This window comes from Galleria mellonella, unplaced genomic scaffold, assembly GCF_026898425.1.
Source record: "Galleria mellonella isolate WM207_F2 unplaced genomic scaffold, CSIRO_AGI_GalMel_v1 utg35, whole genome shotgun sequence".
In the NCBI taxonomy this organism is placed as follows: Eukaryota; Metazoa; Arthropoda; class Insecta; order Lepidoptera; family Pyralidae; genus Galleria; species Galleria mellonella.
The window spans coordinates 3,527,483-3,549,471 of record NW_026442082.1 but is presented as its reverse complement, the minus strand read 5'-3'; the positions used below and the strand labels follow the sequence as shown (position 1 = coordinate 3,549,471).

The window sequence follows — 21,989 nt, the reverse complement described above, 5'->3', positions numbered from 1 at the left end:
TGTGTGAAAATATTTATAATGATAATTCTCTTTTTTTATATACAACTTAGAATGACAAACAAGCTGACGGCCCACCTGATGGAAAGTAGTAACCGTTGCCTATAGACATGAGCAGTACCATGGACATAACAGAGTATACTGTTTCGCCCATAATACCCCCCATGCGTTGCCATTCCTGAGGACTCAGGTGTTATTCCTCTGTACGCAGTAAATTCACGCCATATCCCACCCTTCAAACCAAAACACAGCCATGCAAATACAACTGCTTTACGGTTGAAACTCTTTGTCAAACATTACTTATACAATATTATTTGCTTGCACTGTTTGGCATCCTCATTACAGAACATATAGATGGAATAGAAAGGATTCAGAAAAGGTTTATTAAAGAATTTGAATACAGAACTAACTGGCTATTAATTTGTGGATTACCTCCCATAAACAACGTTATATTATGTCCTAAGAGAAATGTCATCATTATTTTGATGCTACTTTTTTATTTATGATATTGAATATTGTTTGTAAAATATGCTGGTTCTTGTTATGTATATATTATTTATTAATTATATTATTTGTAAATAAAAATGCCGTCTGTACACTTGATGTATTGTATATATTTTTGTTCTATTTCAATTGTTTTATCGATTTTCTTTTTTATAAAAAAAACTACAATTGTCAAAGTAGATATATAAAAAGGTTAATTTTGAACAAATATCATCATAGATGATTTTTCTGTATTTCATAAATGTAAGCGAGATTGTGTTAAAAAATACTTATTTGTAATACTTAATTGCAGAACTTGTTATGTCAGTAATAACTTTCTAAGGTGAGCGTGTAAATTGTACAATTAAACTTAGTATTATGAAAAGTAGATTTAATTATTAATTGTTCTTTGACAACCTACAAAAATGTCTTAATTAAAATACCTGATATATATATATATATATATATATATATATATATATATATATATATATATATATATATATATATATATATATATATATATATTAAGTACTTGGGTACTATAATATATATACATTTAATACTATATATTTGTATAATTGTTACTAGTTTACTGTGCTGTTTTTTGAATGGGTGGGTATTTCCTGTAAATATTAAATATTATTATAGAAATTCATAGGTATATTATTGTAATTGTATTTTTTATATATTGTTCATTAATTATTATTGTATGGTTCTAAATTAAATAAATAAAAAAAAATATTATCTAATGGAATACATTTCACCCTGTATAATCAATTAATACAAAAACTTTAATATAACAAATGGTTTATTTTTTATTCGACATTTAGCATTCGACGCCGTGTGGTTCTAACATAGAATGGATCACCCTTTCTTTTTCCATGTTGTTGTCCCAAGCGTTGTAAGAGAAGACTAAGGAAAATTAAGGGGCGAGGAATGGGCAGCAGTGTCCCTCTTAAAATATCGCCAAAGTCTAATTGCGGTTGCCAATCCGCCTGCTAAGCGTGGCAACTACTGGTAAATCTCCCTTTCTAGGGGAGAAAATAATTTTAAATACGCCAAATATCGATCGATGTTTAGTATTTAAACTGAATATACAAAATTAGAAAATAAATTATAAATATTCTCGAAAATCATTACATTTCTCTTTTTGGCACTCGGGTAAGAAATGTCTCGTTGCTTTCCATAAAAGCTTCCAACAATACCCCTCAATGGCTGGTCGGTTTTTAATTTTCTCTGAAAGGGGAAGCCCTACTTGAAGCCAGACAAAATTGAATCGATTCTGTCGAGCTTTTCGAAGTTTCCTGCCATCGTTTGAAACTTTTAATAGATAGGTAGCTATTTATTTACGAGTATCAAGTAGGCATTCACTTTGCAAGGTAAATACGATGTTAACAGAAATAATCAATAAATGTAATATTATTTTTACGTTTTTTTTTTAAAGAAATATCGAAGTGCCTATATCATTTTTAAATGCTAAACAAGCTGATAGTTTATTTGAAGGAAAAATGGCAACCGCTTAGTCTATAGGAAACCATTACCGCCAAAGGGGTAAGGGATTGTTAATAATGGAAACTGTTCTATTACTAGCAATATAATCTATCACGTCGACCTCCACGTGGATATCCTGGAAACCATTGTGATTAATTCTTGTTAGATTCATCATGATAGGCTAAATTACCTGCTTCTATCTTTACCTGTCATCTTTCACTAAAGCTTCGTCAATGTATATCGATAACGTAGGCAGGGTTAATGTTCCATTATCATTCATTAAAAAATAAAAAAAACGTTACCGTTAAAGGTTTTTGATCTTTTGTTTTCGTCGTAAGAGAGGACGCCGCCTTGCCCAGGGACGCCAGGTAGGCTATACAGCTTACTCTAGAAGCAGTACAGCTTGAAAAGTTAATTTTAGGTGAATTAGACAGGTGAATATACTTTTCTATTTTCATACATTATAATTAAAGATTGTATCCCCCTAAAAAAATCGATTTCAATTGTGACAAAACAAATTATTTTTACCTAAAACTAAACTACTAATTCGATTTTAATTTAATTTCTATATAACTATTTTATAAGTAGGTATTTCCTATCATATAATAAAATGAATTTTTCAAAACAGTTACTGACGGAATTATGAGGTAACAAACATAAAAAAATATGCCCTATTTTTAAGTTAGTTGAAAAAATATTATTTGTACTTTGTAATCTTTATAGAGTGTTTAATTGGTGCTTGTAATTTTAGAGTACTGATTGATGAATAGTATTCTAAGAACAAAAAATATTGTCCTCTAGCGCCATCTATCTTTCCTATTTGACTAATAACTATCCTATCTCTTACATTAGAACAAACAATGTATATACAGTTATAGTTGCTGTTAGGTGCATTACGAAATTTGATTAAAAAAATACTGATTTAGGAAAATAATGTGAATGTGAATGAACATCATATAGGATTTTCATATATAGAGAAAAACAGAAAGATATTTATCTGCCCATTCCATATTTATAAATATATACTGAATAATAATCTATAATTTATGAAAATTCTATTCCGGATTTTTATTTTTTACAATAATAAGAAAAAATTTACATATTATAGAGATCGAAATAAAATTCCACAAAAATATGGAAAATTAGTGTCATGCACATTTTTATTTTACTGAAATATGATCGCATCCTTAAAATTTCGTAAACTGGCAATCCCGTTAAGCCGTTAAAAAAAATATAACTGGCAACACCCCTAACTGTAACGTCAAATTTCTTTTCTAACAAAAATTTCAGTCATTATTTTTATATTTTATTACGTGATTACAAATTGTACTAAAAAAACTACAAAATTGATCATAAAAGTAATTTTGGTGTGTTCGCCAACCGTCCATTTCGGCCGGGGTGGTTAAGTTGGGTGTGATAACGTACGCGACTGGCAGCATAAATGAATTATGTCTTTGAGGTCAAAAGCCCTCGCTCTGGTGGAGGTCCTACTGAGGGTGCCTCCGCTGTTTGTGGTGGATGAATTCCTGAAGATAAGCCTCGGGCTGCCGGTGTCCAGCGGCGAGGATATGTCCCTACTCATCAATGTAACGGTCGACCACGGTGATATCTTTGATACGGACGCCAATTACTACGATGCTAATTTCTACAACGCATTGCTGTTCACGCTGTTCAAGTTCCTAGTATGCTGTTTAGGTGAGTAGAATTCTACTTTTTAACTTGACAAAGGCAAGCTGTGCACCAAAAATGAAATCTGTACTTGGTAACAGTTTATGGAATGACGGTTAATATTGCTCGATATCGCGTCGAACTGTTAATTTTTATTACTAGCTGTATCCCGCGGCATTGCTCACATGAATTAGAATAAGAATAGTGAGGGTTGATTCAGCATATGGTACATTGATGTTGCAAATTTCATCGAAACCAGTGCAACTGTTTATCATGATTAAGTAATAAACATTTTTATGAAACTTTCACAAATACAATACTAGTGATTGTTATTTATAATAATATTACATAAAGCCTTTATTTCAATACTAATTTGTATATTTTATCTTAAAGAATAATGTTCAACTATTTACAATATCCTAACATTTAGCGTGTCTTATAACATAGGCCTCCTCCAGAACCTACTGATTTTTATTAGCTACCACTTGTAGCCAAAGGCGATCTAAGCATCACTTTCAGTTTGTTCTCCCATCTTCGCACTTTACCACCTCAGCTCCTGAAACCATTTCTCGGATACCAGACTGTAACTTGTTTATTTACAAGGATATGTCTAAATAAGGCTTGAATGTCTACTTTCAAGAATTAGTTCCTAATACAATTTATATTTGCAATAAATACTATATTTGTTGCATGTGTTTAATTATAAATTGACTTTTTATGACATTCTACAAAATGGCCTCTTGCTTTCTAGTTTGTTAGTTGTAAAATTGTTAAAAGAAATTTATACTTTCCATTCTGATGTCATGCAAAAACTACTCCACCAAATTTGATGCAGTAGGGGGGAGAAAGGATTGTTTGTAATGGGGGCTAGCAACCCCATTGCTAACAATATATTCTATAGGGTATACCTCCATTACCTCCATGTGGTTCCGTCTGGAAACCATTGTGATTAATTCTTAATGTTTTTGCACAATGGGCTAACTGACTTGCCTTTTTATCATCACATATCTTTCACTGGTACCCTATTAGTATAATCATTATTGCAAGCAGGGTAACTATTTAATTATCATCCATTGAAAAAAAATCAATATGAATTTCATAGTTATGTTCCTTATGATCTAAAAATTTGGTGTATATGCCATTATATCATCTAAACTGTTCTATTTTATTGATACAAAATTCATATATATATATAAAGATGCAGGCAAAAGCTTACATAAAATCTTCTGTTTATATTACAAAATAATAAATCCTCACTAAATATTTGTTATAAATGTGAAAATGAGTTTGTTTGTTACCTCTTGGTGCTTTTACAACTTAACCAATCATTATGAAATTCAGTATATAGCTATTATATGGAATAGAGAAGGATAAAGGCTACTTTTTATCTCTGTCAGTGATTATATCCTGGTTATACAGACAAAGTCACAAATAAAAGCTAGTAATAAAATAACCTTTTATTCAGATGTACAAGCTTACTAAAAGTATCTTTATATCATATACATAGTCAATAAAAGAATACAATATGTATTCACAAAATCATATTCATTTCAGCTTATAATTTTCCATTGCTAGGTCTCTTTGAAACCCCCTTAAAAGTACAATGATAGGCTCCTATATCTTTACTGAGCTGGCAGTACTTTACTGTACTGGCATATTGAGTTGTGCTCTTGTTTATTATTTCTTAAAACATTTTGATGATGTGATACACTGTATTCTTATTTCATATTACTATTTGAAATTTCATAAAAAAAAAAAACAAAAAATTGGAAATGGTAAATAAGCTCCCTCTTTGAAATGTGGTAAACATCAATTATAGATATATAAACAACATTATGTAGGTACATCACAGAATACACTGTGATTATTGCATGTCTTTAGTTCAGTTTTTTTCTTTAGGTATACAAGACTAAAATTCTAGACTGTTTTCATTTGGGCTGCATCTATATGGCACTCCAGTTTCTGCAATACAATCATGATATGACAGTTTGAAAATATCATAATCACGTCTGTTATATAACGAAGATGTTTTTAAATTTGATAATTATTTCAATTATTGTTGATATTATTAGTGATATCATATCATATTTATTTATTTAACTCTTGAATCTCTCTAGTGAATAATTCAAATGAAATACAGTAACATAAATACAGATTGAAATATACACATAAAGGTACAAAAGGCGGTCTTATCGCTAGGGCAATCAACCTATTATTGTAATATCTGTTGATTTAATTCTCTGTGTTAATACAATTCTACATTTGTTTAATATATAATTTTTTCAAGAACAAAATGCAGATAAAACAAGAATTAATCTGTGGATTAATCAAATTTATGATAATCTGAGCACTGATAGTCAATGTTTGATTGTAACTCGATTTTCCAAGTTTGAATTAAGTACAACCAAAACAAATAATTTTTCAAAATCATGTTTGAATCATTAAAATTAGATTTATTTGCATTAAACCATGATATTATTAAATCATAATATTATATTGACCATCTGAACTAAATTTTGGCAGTTATTTAATTAATTTCTTAGCATTATGAATTTTTATTATTTTTATCATTAACAAGTTTTTAGCTATGAAAACTGCATCCAATTTCGTGCAGTAGTTTTTGCGTGATGCCGGAACAAATATACATATAAACAGAATTTCTAAGAAACATTGTTTTGACTTCTTTTGCTCTTATCTCACCCCTCATAAATTTTTTTCTCAAATATCTCATCATCATCATCATCAATTTACAAAATTATTATATTAGCAAGATTTATATTATTTGTATTATAAATATTAGTAAGATTTATATTTAATTTATATTATTACTATTTAATAATAAAAAAATATTTTATATTGTTTACAGAATGTTCAGTTAGTAATTATATTAATCCATGCCATCGTTATCTTTACTGCAGAAATACTTTATGGGACAGCTAGGCCCATTACTAACAATTATCATCTTTCTCTTTACTAATATTATAAATGTGAAAGTGTTTTTTCTATGAAACTTAGAATGGCAAACAAGTTGACGGTTCACCTGATGGAAAGTGCTAGCCGTTGTTTACTGACGTAAACAGTACTATTGATATAACAAAATGTAGGTTTGTCGCCCAAGATATCCTTCATGCGTTGCCATTTTTGAGAATTAAGGTGTTATTCCACTGTACCCTGTAATTTCATTGCCCTATCCCACCCTATAAACCGAAACACAGCTATGTAAACACAACTGCTTCACGGCAGAAACACGAATGGGACAACGGCACCGAAGCAGACGACTTTTGTACAAATTCTCCTTCTGGTTTTGTTTTTTTTTTTTACCATTTGATGTGTTATATCATAAAATTTTGTACAGACGTAGTATTTGTGATGATAAAGTACATATGTTTCAATTTACCCCAATCAATTAACATATCCGGATCATACGGATCAAGTAACAGATGAAAAGTACTAATTCGATATATTTAAAAATAAAAGTTCGTGCATCAAAGTCAAACCATTTTTATTCAAAAAATTAGACTTTACAAGCGCTTGTAAATTGCCATTTTTTAAATCTACTGCAGGGTTCGGAAAGTTGTTATCTGTTGAGAAGAGCCCACAAGAAACTGAATAGTTGCTCTTTTAAATGTCTGTTAACATATACATATAAGTACACATATATTTATTTAGGTGATGACTATGACTATAATTATATGGTCATTAAAAAGCTCATACATGATCGACAAACACCATGTATGTTTATTTATCATTCAAATAATCGTTTAGTGTGTAATAAGATTTGTTTAATAAGCGTTTTTAATAACAGTTTTAAATTTATTAAAAGGTAGATCCCAAATCTTGTTTTTTTTTTTGATGGATGAAAATGGAATGGCAGTTCCACCTGCGCTACCGGTATACGCTAGTGGAGCGCCAGTGAAGGGTGATCGATGAAAATGAAAACAGGCCAGTTAGCCCATCATGATGAATTCATCAGGAATTAACCATGATAGTTTCCAGGTGGAACCGCGAGGATGTCGACCTGGTTGGGTATATTGCTAGCAATGGGATTCTCAGTCTCCATTACTAATAATCCAATCCCCCCCCCCCCTAAAATCGTGGTTAATTACAACTGAATTCCTCACGATAGGTCATTCACTAGTGCCTCGCCATTGTGTACCGTTAGGATAGGCGTATGCACCATTCCATCTTAATCTATAAAAAAAAATGGCTCATACTTCGGAGGCCACGTAAGACTATCCGTTAATAGCCACATCAGAAACCTTCAAGTATCTAATGAAGATGGCCTAGAATAGAATATCAAAGGCACCCTCACACTAATAGTACCAGTAATGCGACATCGGTGAATGTTCTCATGGGAGCTTTTAAAGGCCAAGAGTTGTGTATTATCGAACCACACCGAGTGCATTGTTATTTAACAAGGCACGTTTTATTCGAAAACAACATACGTAAACAAAATTCTTTTTAGGGCCTGCGTATGCTATATTTATTATTTGGAGTTTGGCGTCAATGTAACCGTGTATTGCCATAATACGTGTACGTCTTTTTGACGGGGCCTAATTAAAATGGTAACAGAGCTGGCGAAACACAAGTAAGGTATGATATCTAAGGATGAAGTCAGGTCAGTCGACAGTCGTGATGAATTCATCAGGAATTAATTACAATGTCTAATTCAGTTAGGAGACTTGTGAGGAGATCGACCAAGTAAGGTATATTGCTAGTAATGAGACGTTAGTCCCTATGACTAAAAATTGACCCCTTTCCTGCCCCCTGCCCCCCCCCCCCCCAGCTTCTCATCCCAGGGCTTTATTGTAATTATGATCAGAATAAAAATTACGAAAAATTTCCCGCCCACAGAAGGTCCCTCGTCTACGCAGGACATGCTCGCCTAATCTTATCAGGTTTTTAAGTCTAGCTAAAAATAATCGTCAACGTATATCTAGTTCGGTTATAATTAAAATTGCATACTACAACGCAAACATGTTTTGCAAATCGTAGCTGATAAAATATCTACTTATATACTAGCAGGCCTTTATTACTTTTTCATTGTCATTGTCAATGAAAAAATGAACTTATCTCTTCGCCAGGAATAGTCAGTAATTTCGTCAAACATGTTTACTGTCGTCCGAAAGCAACTAGACAATTGTGCAAAGTGCAATCTTAATACTTTATTTGACGTCATAATTTGACGTTTTTATAACCGTTCAGTAGTTGCCAGGTGAAACCGCAATGTTCTCCTTTCTCTTTCGTTTGCCTACAACGTTAGTAGCTACTTCAATTTCAGCTGAATTTATGCCATGTCCTTGTGAAGCAATGTCTCAGCACGATGTGATTATTTCATAATTCATATTGTGAACACCTTTGACTATTTTATAGTAAAGCGGTATGAAAACTTAACGCAATACTTTTTGAGTTCCAAACAAAGGAGACTCCATTTTTTGCTACGTATCGTAAATATCGTTGCCGTATTTAAGATCCGTTTTTCAAGGCACTTTCTGCCACGCACAACCACTCTTTGGAATCAACTTCCAGCAGCAGTACTTCCGAACCGATACGACAACATAACCTTTAAGAAAAGAGCATATTCCTTTTTATAAGGCCGGCAGCACACCTACAATGCCGTTGGTGTTGTGGGTGATCATGGGCGGCGGTAGTCACTTACCATAAGGTGAGCCTCATGCTCGTTTGTCCCCGTATTGTAAAAAAAAAAGGTTATTTTCCAGAAGGGATTTGCTCCTTAAAAATGCGCATTGTACACTCAGATACATATGTCTTCCCAAAGTTTTGCTTGTAGCCTGGGATGGCCACGGCCCAACCTAAGTAAGGGCCTCCTTTTAAATACGCCTGTGACGGTTACTTCACTAATTCTAGCCAGATTATTCTCAATTCTTTTCTGCAAACAATAGAGTTTATTATGCAGCTGATTTCTTGTTAATTTTATTGTGATCACAGTCATTTTTTGCATCGCGAACTCTACATGTTTAAACTCTCGTACGACCAAGGCCTGGTAGATTGATTTCGACGTTGATGGTCAATTGAAAATGACCTAGACAGTGTAGTAGGTATCTCAAGGTTGAACTAAAGATTGGAATCGTAATCTTATTTTTTTAACCAGCTATTTAACTACATAATGAATCTTAATATATTTATGCCACTTCGCATTAACCCAAGGTGAAAAGGTCTAATAGAATCCGAGTGGAATAACCTTGTAGCGCAGTGGATATTATGACTCGGTTTACGTAAATAAAGACGCGGATTTGACGGCCGCTATATTAATTGTAATCTTAGATAAATATTTTTAAAATTGCTACGATTCTACAATCTAATCTCAAATATCTTACTAATATAACAAAATTATAACTGGACTATGTCTGTATATGGAGGATATTTAAAAAATTAATTCGCCTTTCTCATTAAGACCTCTTGGGGTCTTAATAAGGTCAATATATGCCACAATGATTTTTTAGAAATGTCTCTCTGTCTGTATGTTTGTTCCGGCATTACGTAAAAACTACTGTACCAAACTGGATCTAGTTTTCGCATTTGTGTTTCTGAGGGGCTGAAAAATCTGGTATGTTGATACACCATCTAGGAGTGGGCAATTTCATTGGTTTTTCATATAGATAAAAACTATAATCAATCACAGTATTCTTGATGCCATACAAGAAGCACCCGTTCACAAGTATGGTTGGCTGAGCCATTGTTGTAATCGTAGTGATAATTGTTGTGCATATTGGTAGCTCAACGACCCGGCCCGCCACGACGGTTCCAGTCTGGACATTCTAGTGAACATAACTTGTTTTAAAAAACGCGACTACATTAAAAATATCAATATGTGACGGTCAGTATACCCACTTATTAAGGGAGGGGGGTTGTTAGTAATGCATACTCGATGCATGTCGACCTTCACGTTCCTCCCCCCTGGAAACCATCGTGCTAAATTTCAAGTGTATTCATCACAATGGACTAACTGACTCGTCTTTTTGTCTTCACCTATCATCTCTCATTGGTGTCCCACCAGCATAAACATATAGCCCAGGCGAGGTTACCATTCCATTATCATCCATTAAAAAAAAACACTCATTACAAAATTAAAATGTATTAAATATTTATGTAATCCAATAAATTAATGTTAATTTTCAGAGAATTGCTATAACAAAAATGTCAATATTTTAATAAATAAATAATGTCAGCAACTACTCTGCATTATCAATCCGAAGCCCAGTGAAAGTGTTCATACCATGACCTTAACGTCTCGAAAACGCTGATTGCAAATATTTTGCTTTGCAACAAACAGTTTTTTGCTTGGCAAACAAAAACTGTAGCTCGGCTGCAATCGTCACAAAATTAATATAGGAACAACACGGAAACAGAGACTGGCGGAAGTAAACTTTATAGACAAATCGATATAATTATCAAAATCGGTTTAGTATCGATTGAGCGATATTATCACGTTAGATACGTGATATATACTATAAATATTCTTTCAGATAAAAAAAAACTTGGTATATTCTTTTTTATCTGAAAGCATATTTGTAGATTGGTTAAATTGGATTGGATAAATGACGGTTCTAAGGTAATAAACGTAAACAATTAAGATTTTAGTTCGCAAAACACTGACTTTCTATAGTGGTAAAACCTGTTATTTTAATACAACTACTAAACCTAACCTTTATTAAAATTTACTTTATAAAGTTTCTATTGGACTAATCTGAACGTATATCTTTTAAAATAAAAAATAAATAAATTTCCAAATTGATTATAAATAAATTTGGAAATTTATTGACGGAGTTTTTTTTAGTGGATGATAATGGAGTGGTGTCCCTGCCTTCGCTAACGATTATACACTGGCGGAGCACCAGTGAGGGGATGATACGTGGATAATGAAAAATCAGGTCAGTTAGCCCATCGTGATGAATACACCTGGAATTCGGCATAATTGTTTCCAGGGGGAACCGCGTGTAGGTCGACCTGACAGGGTATATTGCTAGCAATGGAACTAATAGTCCTTATTACTAACAATTCCTTTCCCCTTACTACAGTTGTTTTCTTATATCATCCGTTTTTATTCGCCTATCGTCACTTAAAATTGCTTGTGATGTAGGCAGAGAGGATCGAGAGCTAAAGGTCCATAGTTCGCATTTCTAACAATCCCTTCCCCCCAATGACGGAGGAGACGGAAACAGAAAAATAAAACCGATTTGAGAACCTCCTTTAGATAGTCACTTTATATAAGTTCAAAGACGGCAAACTGAATCATTTATTTTATAAACAATAATTGAGGCACGTGTGTATTGACTGGATGTCATTTAGCTTATGAGTTTGCTAACCGTTTGACCTTGATTCCGCCTACTTTGTTGATACTGCACCTAAGTACATAGAAAGTGGATATTTGATGAAATTTTAACCTAATTTAGATTTCTTTACAAGAGTAACTTTAAATTTCGGTGGCGAAAATCTATGGCCTAGATTGATCGTTTTCAACTCTTGTTTTTTTATTATTTAACTTTAAATTTATAACAAATTGATAGACCGCTTGATGGAAAGTGATAGCCTTTACCCGTGGGGAAAAAGGATTGTTAAGTAATGGGATTGCTAGCATTACTAGCAATATACACTATCAGATCGACTTCCACGCGGTTCCCCTTGAAAACCATCTTGTTTAATTATCGATGAATTCATCACGATGGGCCAACTGACCTGCTTCATTCTCACCTATCACCCATCACTAGTGCCCCGCCAGCGTAAGCCCCCCAGCGCTGGCGGGGTTACGATTTCATCGTAACCTATTAAAAAAACTATCACTATGAAAAAAAAATATATGAAAATTTCTTTTTATTACTTCACATCATTTTACCATTTTTTCCGTTTCAGTCCCAACCTTTGTTATAAACAGCAGCGTCTTGGTACTAAGACAACGTCTTGGTATAAGTTAATCTCTTTTTACTTGATGCAATAAAGTGTAAATAAATAAATACATAAATGTTAACGTTTTTTAAATGGGCTATAATGGAATGGTAACCCCACTTATGGTATCGGTAACGCTGGCAGAGTACCAATGATGGATAATAGGTGAAGATGAAATCAGGTGATTTCGCCCTCCGTGACGGATTCTACAAGAATTAATCACGACAATTTTCAGAAGGAAGGACGTGGAGATGGATCTGATAGAGTACATTACTAACCATGAGGCTTTTAGATCCTCATTACTAGAAATCCCCCCCCCCCCCCTTCTCAATAAGAAGTAGTATATTAATATTAACATTTGCAATACACACCTACTAGTTAGATACTCGTTTTATAGTATCTTTCCCTCGCAACTGTCGCCTGCCAGCCAGTTAGCATTGGGTTGAGCAATACTGATGAAATAGATCTTTAGCAATAGATCGGTACTTAGGTACGTAGAGCGCACAGGAGCTATGACGTCACATGGCATGTTAGGCATAGTGCACTCAATAAATACACAATGTACGAGGTTTGTCCGGAAAGTACGTATAAAAGTTTTTTAAAAATTTTATTTTACAATTATTCAGGTAAATCAATTTTATCCTCTTCAAAGTACTCCCCCTGTGACATAATGCACTTGTGCCAACGCCGTTTCCACTGTGAGAAGGCTCCTTGAAAGTCCTCTGGTTGTAGGTTTCTCAGCTGCCCCGTCGTAGCTTTTTTTATCTCATTTATGTCCCCCAAATGCCGCCCCCGAAGTACCAATTTGGTTTTTGGGAACAAGAAGAAGTCACACGGGGCCAAATCCGGCGAATAGGGGGGGTGTTCGGTCACCGTAATGGAATTTTTACTCAAAAACTCACGGACAACAAGAGAGGTGTGGGCAGGGGCATTGTCGTGGTGAAGAATCCAACGCCCCTCTCGCGCCAATTCTGGACGAACTCGTGCCACACGAGCTTTGAGGCGTCTGAGCACATCGACGTAGAATTTTCCATCAACTGTCTGGCCTGGAGGGACGAATTCTTGATGGACAATCCCCCGAACATCGAAAAAAACAATCAACATTGTCTGGACATTTGAGCGGGATTTTCTTGATTTTTTTGTTCGTGGTTCCCCGGATGTCTTCCACTCTTTGCTTTGGGATTTTAATTCGACATCAAATTCGTAGAACCAAGACTCATCTCCAGTGATGACTCGGTTCAAAAAGTCACCATTCTCTTCGGCTTCCAACCAGTCCTCACAGCAAGCAACTCTTCGTGATTTTTGATCCGGGGACAAAAGCTTGGGAACGATCTTGGCGCAAATTTTTTTCATTTGAAGTTCGTTTCTTAGAATTTCGTGGACCACGGTTTTGCCCAAATTAAGCTCTTCAGCCACCTGTCTGACCGTTAAACGACGGTACCCATTAACACAAGTTCGAATTCTTTCCACGTTTTCGTCGGAATGTGAAGTGGAAGGACGTCCTGAACGTGGGTCATCTTGAACGCTTTCTCGGCCCTCTCTGAATCTTTTTAGCCACTTGTGGACGGTTGGTTCCTTCACAGCATCATCCCCATAAACTGTTCTGAGATCGGCAAAAATTTCACGGCCATTCTTGCCGAGTTTCGAGAGAAACTTGATTACGACGCGCTGCTCTTCAACGGAAGCGGGCTTCATGCCGACGGGGTTTCGTTAAGAGGTAACTTCACAGATGGCGTGACAAGCCAGTTCGCACCGCACGGCGGTCAGACCAGAACTGAAGCATTGTTAGGGACATAAGGAAGGGGTCCTGCGCTTACCTGGCCTCCCCACTCCTCTTTCTCGCATTCCAGAACACTTTTATACGAACTTTCCGGACAGACCTCGTACTTCTCATTAATATTTACTGTATTTTTTTTTTACTTGATGCAATAAAGTGTAAAAATAAAAAAAATTTTGACAGAAGTTTGAAAAGAATAACTATTGACTTTATCGTAATATTTTTTCTCAACAGATAACGACTTTCTGAAACTATAGTGGAATCGTAGTGAAATTATAGCTGTTGATATTTTGTTTCTACACATTTAAAAGCGTTCATAACTTTAGCTTATCGAAGTGTGGTAACGTCGCGAGTATCTGATAATTTTCAAAAAAAATTTAACAACTTCTACTATTTCTGACTGACCCTTTTTTTTTATTGGATGACAATGGAATGGTCACCCCGCGCTGGCGGAGCACCAGTAAGGGGTGATACGTGAGACGAAAAGAATAGGTCAGTTAGCCCATCGTGATGAATACACCACGAATTCAGCACGATGGTTTCTAGGGGAGACCACGTGGATGTCGACCTAACAGGGTGTATTACTAGCAATGAGATTCGTAGTCTGCATTACTAACAATCAAACCGACTGGCCCCTTTAGTTCTCTGGTAGCAAAAAACATAGCACGTTAATCACGCAATAATATTCTTATAAACCTGTATCTAGAAATTTAGATTTTGATGGCAAAAATGTATTTGAAAATTTTCGAAGCAAAATAGGTTAAATAAGTGCAAATTTTTTAGTCATAAATGTATATGCAGATGTATATATGTATATGCCCTCTAGAATACCTCGGAAACAGATAACACCTTTATGTCCTCCGTTAAGAAGAACAGTGTTAGGAGCCAATTCGCCTGTACCCAGATTATGTAGGATTCTGAATGCTCACCACGGTCAAATTGACATCAATTTTGGATCCATCAACAGCAGATATAACTTATTGAGGAAAATCTTACACATAAGTTCTTAATTTACTTATTATTCAGATATTGTTAATAATTTATTAAATATTATAATAGTGCATGTGGTGTTCGCCTGTAAAAGACTTTTACATTAGGCAAAAGATTATTTTTTAATTAATCATTCAACCTTTCACGTTTGTTGTTAAAATTAAAAGTTGCATGTACATAAGGCCCATTTTGTTAGTTACAAAAACCTGTAAAAAGTTGTAACCTGTGAACCTTATTAAATAAATAAATAAATATGCAATGTTTATAAATAACATAGTTTGTAAGTTCGCTAGAGAGATTATTTTTAAATAATTAATCATTCAACCTTTCACGTTGAAAATTGTTGTTTTCAAAGTGCATCCGCTAAATACAAAAAAAAAATTTTTTTACATATAGTTGTGACGCGTCACACTTCAGTAAGCTACGGTTATGAATGCTCGTCAAGTTCATTTGAGTTAAGACATCTTTCAATGTTATTAATTCTGTTAAGGTTAAAGTCTGATGCAACATGCAACAATGGAATAATAAATTTACTCATTTTTCTCCCAACTGTTTAACGTAATGTTTTACAATTTTATATTGTTTATAAGTGTGTTTGAAATATGTACTTTCAGGAGGCTTAAAATAGTCGCATTACTCATTGCATTTTGTTTTTTAATATACACTTCACGCTAATGGCGTCATTTCAATAAAGCGGTGTAATTTCGTCGCCGGATAATTAAGAATAAAACTTTATGAATGCATTTTTTCACTCCCCTGTTTTTGATGCAAATTAGTGTGATCTTAATTGTGGAAGTTTTAATTAATTTATATAATTTTATTACTTTATCCAACATTTTTAGTTTTATCATGTCAATTTGTATGAGAGCCATGAATTTAATGTATATTTAAAACTTGAACAGACAATCATTCATTCATTGCGTATAAAAATATATTTTATTGAATAATATGCAAATACTAATAAAATACATCTGTGTCAGCGCCTATAACCCGTACTGTTTGCATTAAGCTACTGAACTAACTCCAAAAATGCCCAATGTAATTTTTTGAGTCAGTGCTGTATTAAAATGAAATCCATTTATACAATAGCAGGTACATAATATACATCCATACCATAGTTTGACAAAATTTGTATGAAATTAATCCAAAAAAGCCTATAGTTTGAAAAAAAAATCAATTTTAAAGATTTATAATAGATAAACGCCTTTTTGTGCAAGTAAATTCTATTCTCTATATATTTTTTTACTAGTTGTATCCTTATATATGTCTTCACCCGCATTACCAGTATTATATACTAAATAAGTATATAACCTACCTGTGTATAAAATTTCATTAAAATTTGTTTCCGTCCATGAAAGAGCGACAAACATCCATTCCTTCATTCAATCCATCCATCCCTTCATCTATCCATCCATTCATCCCTCCCTCCTCCTCCATCGTTACAAAATTTCACATTTATAATATTAATAGGTGTAACAATCGAAACTATATATGCGATTAGTTCTTGGTATTCATTTATCTCTATCGGGCCTGATAACAATCTATTGAACAAAATCAAATACTATAATCAACATAACAATACAACTAAATGTATTTACGATCTTTTGTCTGTTTTATACAAAATCAATAAATGTATTGTTTCTTTATTTTTCAGGATGTATGTCGGCGCTGTGCATATTCGTGCTCTACACGAAGCACCTAATCATCGTGTACCTCTACCTGATGTCGGTAGGGATCGTCTTCGTGTCATACTGGACCAACGTGTCCGCTATCAAGCAAATCCAGGCGCTGTCATTAGCTTCGGCAAGCGCGCAACATGGCACCAGCATCCTTGAAGACATCCTCAACTTAAACATAAAGAATCTACTTGATCTCGACGGGCCGGGCGTGTTAGTCATACAAAATTTCGCTATACAATTCACTCTAGCCGTCCTATTTAGAAATGTCCATCTAGGGCCGCGACAAGCAAGCATACAGAAATTATTACCGATCAGCTTTATGGCGCCGTCCTTTTTAGCTATGTTACCAGTTCCTCCAAACCTATTGCATCACTCCCCAGTGTTCTCAGCGCTGTTACCTCTTTTCCTTGTCAAATACGTGCTCTGGTCATCGTTGTACAACGTGATACAAGTCATATATTCCGGATATCAACACGGACGACTCTTTGTTAGTAATTATGGATTATCAGCATTGGTCGAAATGGAATGGATGCGACTAAACGTGCCATGTGTCTTAAGAGTGTTTTGGGTAATGCGAGTGGCCGAACACGCCATACTTCTGCTTATGGATAACTACGATGACGACGCGGAGGAGGGACTTAAAGTGTCCACATTGTTAGCGGTGCAATCACTCGCTTCGATGGCTAAATCACTCCTAGTCACAGGTTGCGAAACCATAACGGCCGTACTCGGAATGACTTCGGTAATCTCATTCTTCTGTCACTATATTGGCAATTTCTTCCAATGGATTCTACTTACTGATGAGGAGGAGGACAAAAGCATTGGGACCGTATCGGCTATCCTTTTTTATATACTGGCATTGCAGACAGGACTAACGTCACTAAATCCAGAAAAGAGATTTGTCCGTTTATGCAGGAATTTCTGTCTATTATTCACCGCTCTGTTACATTTCCTGCACAACATCGTGAACCCAATGCTTATGTCACTGAGTGCATCTCATAATCCGAGCACGCATAGACACATCCGAGCGTTGGGAGTTTGCGCTTTTCTCATCATCTTTCCTATATCTTTACTAGTATATCTATGGTCCCAACACAACATTTCAACGTGGTTATTGGCCGTGAGTGCTTTCAGTATAGAAGTAATAGTGAAAGTAATAGTCAGCCTGATGATATACTCGCTTTTCCTGATAGACGCTTACAGAAGTACGTTCTGGGAGCAACTCGACGACTACGTATACTACATCCGTGCGTTTGGGAACACCATAGAATTTTGTTTCGGTATATTCCTGTTCTTCAACGGAGCTTGGATACTCCTCTTCGAGTCCGGCGGCGCTATTCGCGCGGTCATGATGTGCATACATGCCTATTTCAACATTTGGTGTGAGGCGAGGGCCGGATGGTCAGTTTTCATGAAACGGAGGACGGCAGTCAACAAAATTAACTCGTTGCGAGAGGCATCCGCGGATCAGCTCAGCAGGCTGGACGACGTTTGCGCCATATGCTACCAAGAGATGCACTCAGCTAAAATAACCAGATGCAACCATTATTTCCACGGAGTATGTTTAAGAAAGTGGCTATACGTCCAAGATAGATGCCCGTTGTGTCATGACATACTGTATAAAATAGACAGCGACGTGAATAAAGACAACTCTGATGCGGGCAACGAGGAGAACAGTAATAATCAGAACCTCATCTTGGAGGAAGAGCCTGATCTCTTGCTAGGGGAGGGCGTCAGGTGACTGCTTGACGAGGACGTATACCACTTAGATTAAACACGATTTTGAAAATTCAATTTGAGTGGTCACTTTATTTTGTATAGTAAGTTATTGTTTTTTTTTTTTTTTTTATAAATGAGGTAAGACTGTGATTTGAAATGGTGAGTTGAATTTTGTCTTGTGGTGGATGAGTTATTTCTGGCGTGTGTTGTCTATAAGTTAAGCTTAATGGATTTTATGTGCTTGCGAGCCTGTCGCTGTACATTGTTACACGATTATGACAAAAATTCTCAAGTGTTACCGAGCTAACAAAAAGCAGTTGGTACTGTTTTGAAAATTATATTATTAGACGAATTTAAAGCTATTTGTAAATATTGATATTATTTAGAAATAGCTTTTAATAATTGACTGTAACTTAATAAAAAAATATATATATATTATATATAAAAATAGTAATTTTTCTGATATAAAAATGTGTAAATAAACTATTATTTTAGCAATTATATATTTTTATTCATAGTCTAAAATTGTCAAAAATAAAATTGCATTTATCAATCTTTAACAGTTTATTGTAATATAAAATTTTGCAGTTGTAACAGTAAATCTAGTATAAAATTGGTTAATACCGTGAAATATTTTACATAATTAGCCCAAAACTGACCGGCTTCTAAACAAATTAACATAAATTGTATAGTACCCGTTTCTCGCCGCATAATCAAGATTAGAACACTTCCTTTATGTCTAATTATGCTTAGTTTTTTATTTTTTTATTTAAACATTTGCAGCGATGTTTGTTTAAAAATAAACACAACTTTAGGGGTCATTGTCCATGATTTCAACTGACATGCGAAAATATTTACTTTAAAATGGTCATTTATATCGTCATAGCATATTACAAGGTACAGAACGGGACCCATTGAAACTAATAAAAAAGTTTTATTAAATTGCAGCGTAGTCCCGACATAGAATGGGTCACCCCTTCCTTTCACGGGGATGTCATAAAAGGCGACTAAGAGAACTTAATAGCCGACGGTTGGGCAGTAACGTTCCTCTTAAAACATCACCAAAGCTAACTGCGGTTGACAACTCGCCTGCCAAGCGTGGCAACTACTGGTAAACCCACATTATGGTTGAAGCTTGTGTTCAGCAGTGGACAGTTGACGGCATATATGATGGTAATCAAATTAAATATAAAACTGTCAACCTGTCCTGGTTTTTTTTTCGAAATTTAAAAAAACAAAACATTAATTTTCGAGTTTATCCATTACAAACAAAAAGTCAAATTCATCCTTCTTTACGAGTTAAATTTTTTTTATACGACTTAGAATGGCAAGCAAGCTGACGGCCCACCTGATGGAAAGTGGTAACCGTCGCCTATAGATACGAGCAGTACCGTGGACATAACAGAGTATACTGTTTCGCCAATGATACCCCCCATGCGTTGCCATTCCTAAGGACTCAGGTGTTATTCCTCTGTACCCAGTAAATTCACGCCATATCCCACCCTTCAAACCGAAACACAGCCATGCAAACACAACTGCTTCACGGTAGAAACACGAATGGGACAGAGGTACCCAAGCAATCGACTTTTGTACAGTCTCCCTCTGGTTATTAAGTTTCCGTCTTCAGTATATGCTCTGTACTGTAAACAAATTCCAAGTATTTTCTGCAGTGTATGGTGTAATACATTTTTATTCAGCATAAATTTATTTTTAATTTGTATATATATGTACGTGGCTATGCCAAGTTAATCATGCGAGGCATTAGAAGAAAATGCTTATAGTTTTGCACTAATGCAAAATATTACTAGGTGAATAGGTCACCTCAAGATATGTCTAAGAATTAATTTTTTAGACAATACAATATAGATACATAATTTATAACTTTATAAAAACTGACATCAATGTTAAAAGAGAAATCCTTTTGGGTCGCTAAACAAATGAGAAACGAATCTGCGGGTAACGTTCCAGGTAAAAAAGAAAAAGGCTCGCGTGAGAAAGAAAAAGACAGCACGTCGCCGTCTCTTTCTATCTCATTTATTTATGTTACTTAAAATGGCAAACAAACCGTCATTCTACCTGATGGAAAATTAAAATCATCGAATAGGCGAACTATAGAGACATGGACTGTTCATGGTGCTCTCACCACGGACATCATAGAAGCGTTTTGATGCCTTTGACGGCATTTTATTTATGTATTTGTTTGTCACCTTTCTAACGGGTCTTTAGAAGTTTCTATGCCTCGGAAGTACGCTTCTCATTTTAAAAACCCCTGGAGAAGTTATAAGTATAATTTGGTAAATATAACTTAGATGACCTTGGTGATGTAGCAGTTTAACACATCGCCTCCTTCCAATAGTCACAGGTTCGATCCCTGCACAATACAAATAATTGTATTCAGACCATGCCTTTTTGTATGGTCTGGCTGTTTACTATGTATAATGTTTATGCATTCACAAAAAAGTAACTGTAAATAATCATTACATCGCCATCTAGTAAGTATGGGTAATATGGATACCGATCCGATATCTATATATTGGGTTCTTAACATTGATGATATAAAGAAGGTCATGACCCATCTCGATATTACCCATATCGGTGTGATATTTATTTTTCGAATATGTTAAAAGTCTATTTTCCAATATTATTTTCATAGATAACACTTAAAATATTCGTTATGGGACCAATATACAGATATTTTAACTAAAGTATATAGATATTGTTACAGTATATTACCCACCCCTACCATCTAGTGTGTAACCAGTAGTGTGTCAAACTAAAAGCGTGTACTATAGTATTAGATAATTAGAAATACTTTTTAGTAAATAAATACATACATAGAATACAAAAAGACATACTCATCAATACATATCATATCTATCAATTACCTAACCCATAGTACGAGTTCTACTTAGTTTACTACTAGATGGCGTCTAATATTGAACATAATATATTATTACATTCCTTTCATAGTTGGTAAGTTTGTGTATTTTGCCCGTTTATGACGTGTGTGTATAAATATTTAGTTGAATATGAGGTCCTTGTAGTTGGAGAGTAGATAATAGTTCGAGACGCGACAGTTTGTAGACGTTCGGACGACTGTGGTGCGGTCCGCGCGCTCGAAGTTCGCCTTCACGATCTCGTAGTAACGACCATCGCTGCAACAAAGCGCTTTATTTAACGGTATTAGCAGAAACATAGAACTAAATGAAATCGAATATATTTCTCTAAAATAATAATCATTTATATAAAATCTTTTCAAAAATTTACTGGAAGAAAAT

The 21,989-nt window shown here is 34.6% G+C and overlaps 2 protein-coding genes across 4 annotated transcripts in view; one reads left to right on the top strand and one right to left on the bottom strand.

Moving 5' to 3' along the window:
- Positions 1–3,213: 3,213 nt before the first annotated feature.
- On the top strand, positions 3,214–19,209 carry LOC113514284 (protein TRC8 homolog). Its single transcript, XM_026898330.3, has 2 exons — positions 3,214–3,669; positions 16,968–19,209. The coding sequence occupies exons 1-2, from the start codon at positions 3,423–3,425 to the stop codon at positions 18,731–18,733; spliced, it is 2,013 nt and encodes a 670-aa protein (XP_026754131.1). The 5' UTR covers positions 3,214–3,422; the 3' UTR covers positions 18,734–19,209.
- LOC113514288 (F-box/LRR-repeat protein 2) overlaps positions 18,818–21,989 on the bottom strand; it is a 19,146-nt gene continuing 15,974 nt past the window's right edge. For all 3 annotated transcript variants that reach the window (XM_052896869.1, XM_026898335.3, XM_026898334.3), the window contains one exon: positions 18,818–21,866. In XM_052896869.1, the coding sequence (XP_052752829.1) occupies positions 21,731–21,866 (136 nt within the window). In that variant the 3' untranslated portion in view covers positions 18,818–21,730. The remainder of the gene's footprint in view (positions 21,867–21,989) is intronic.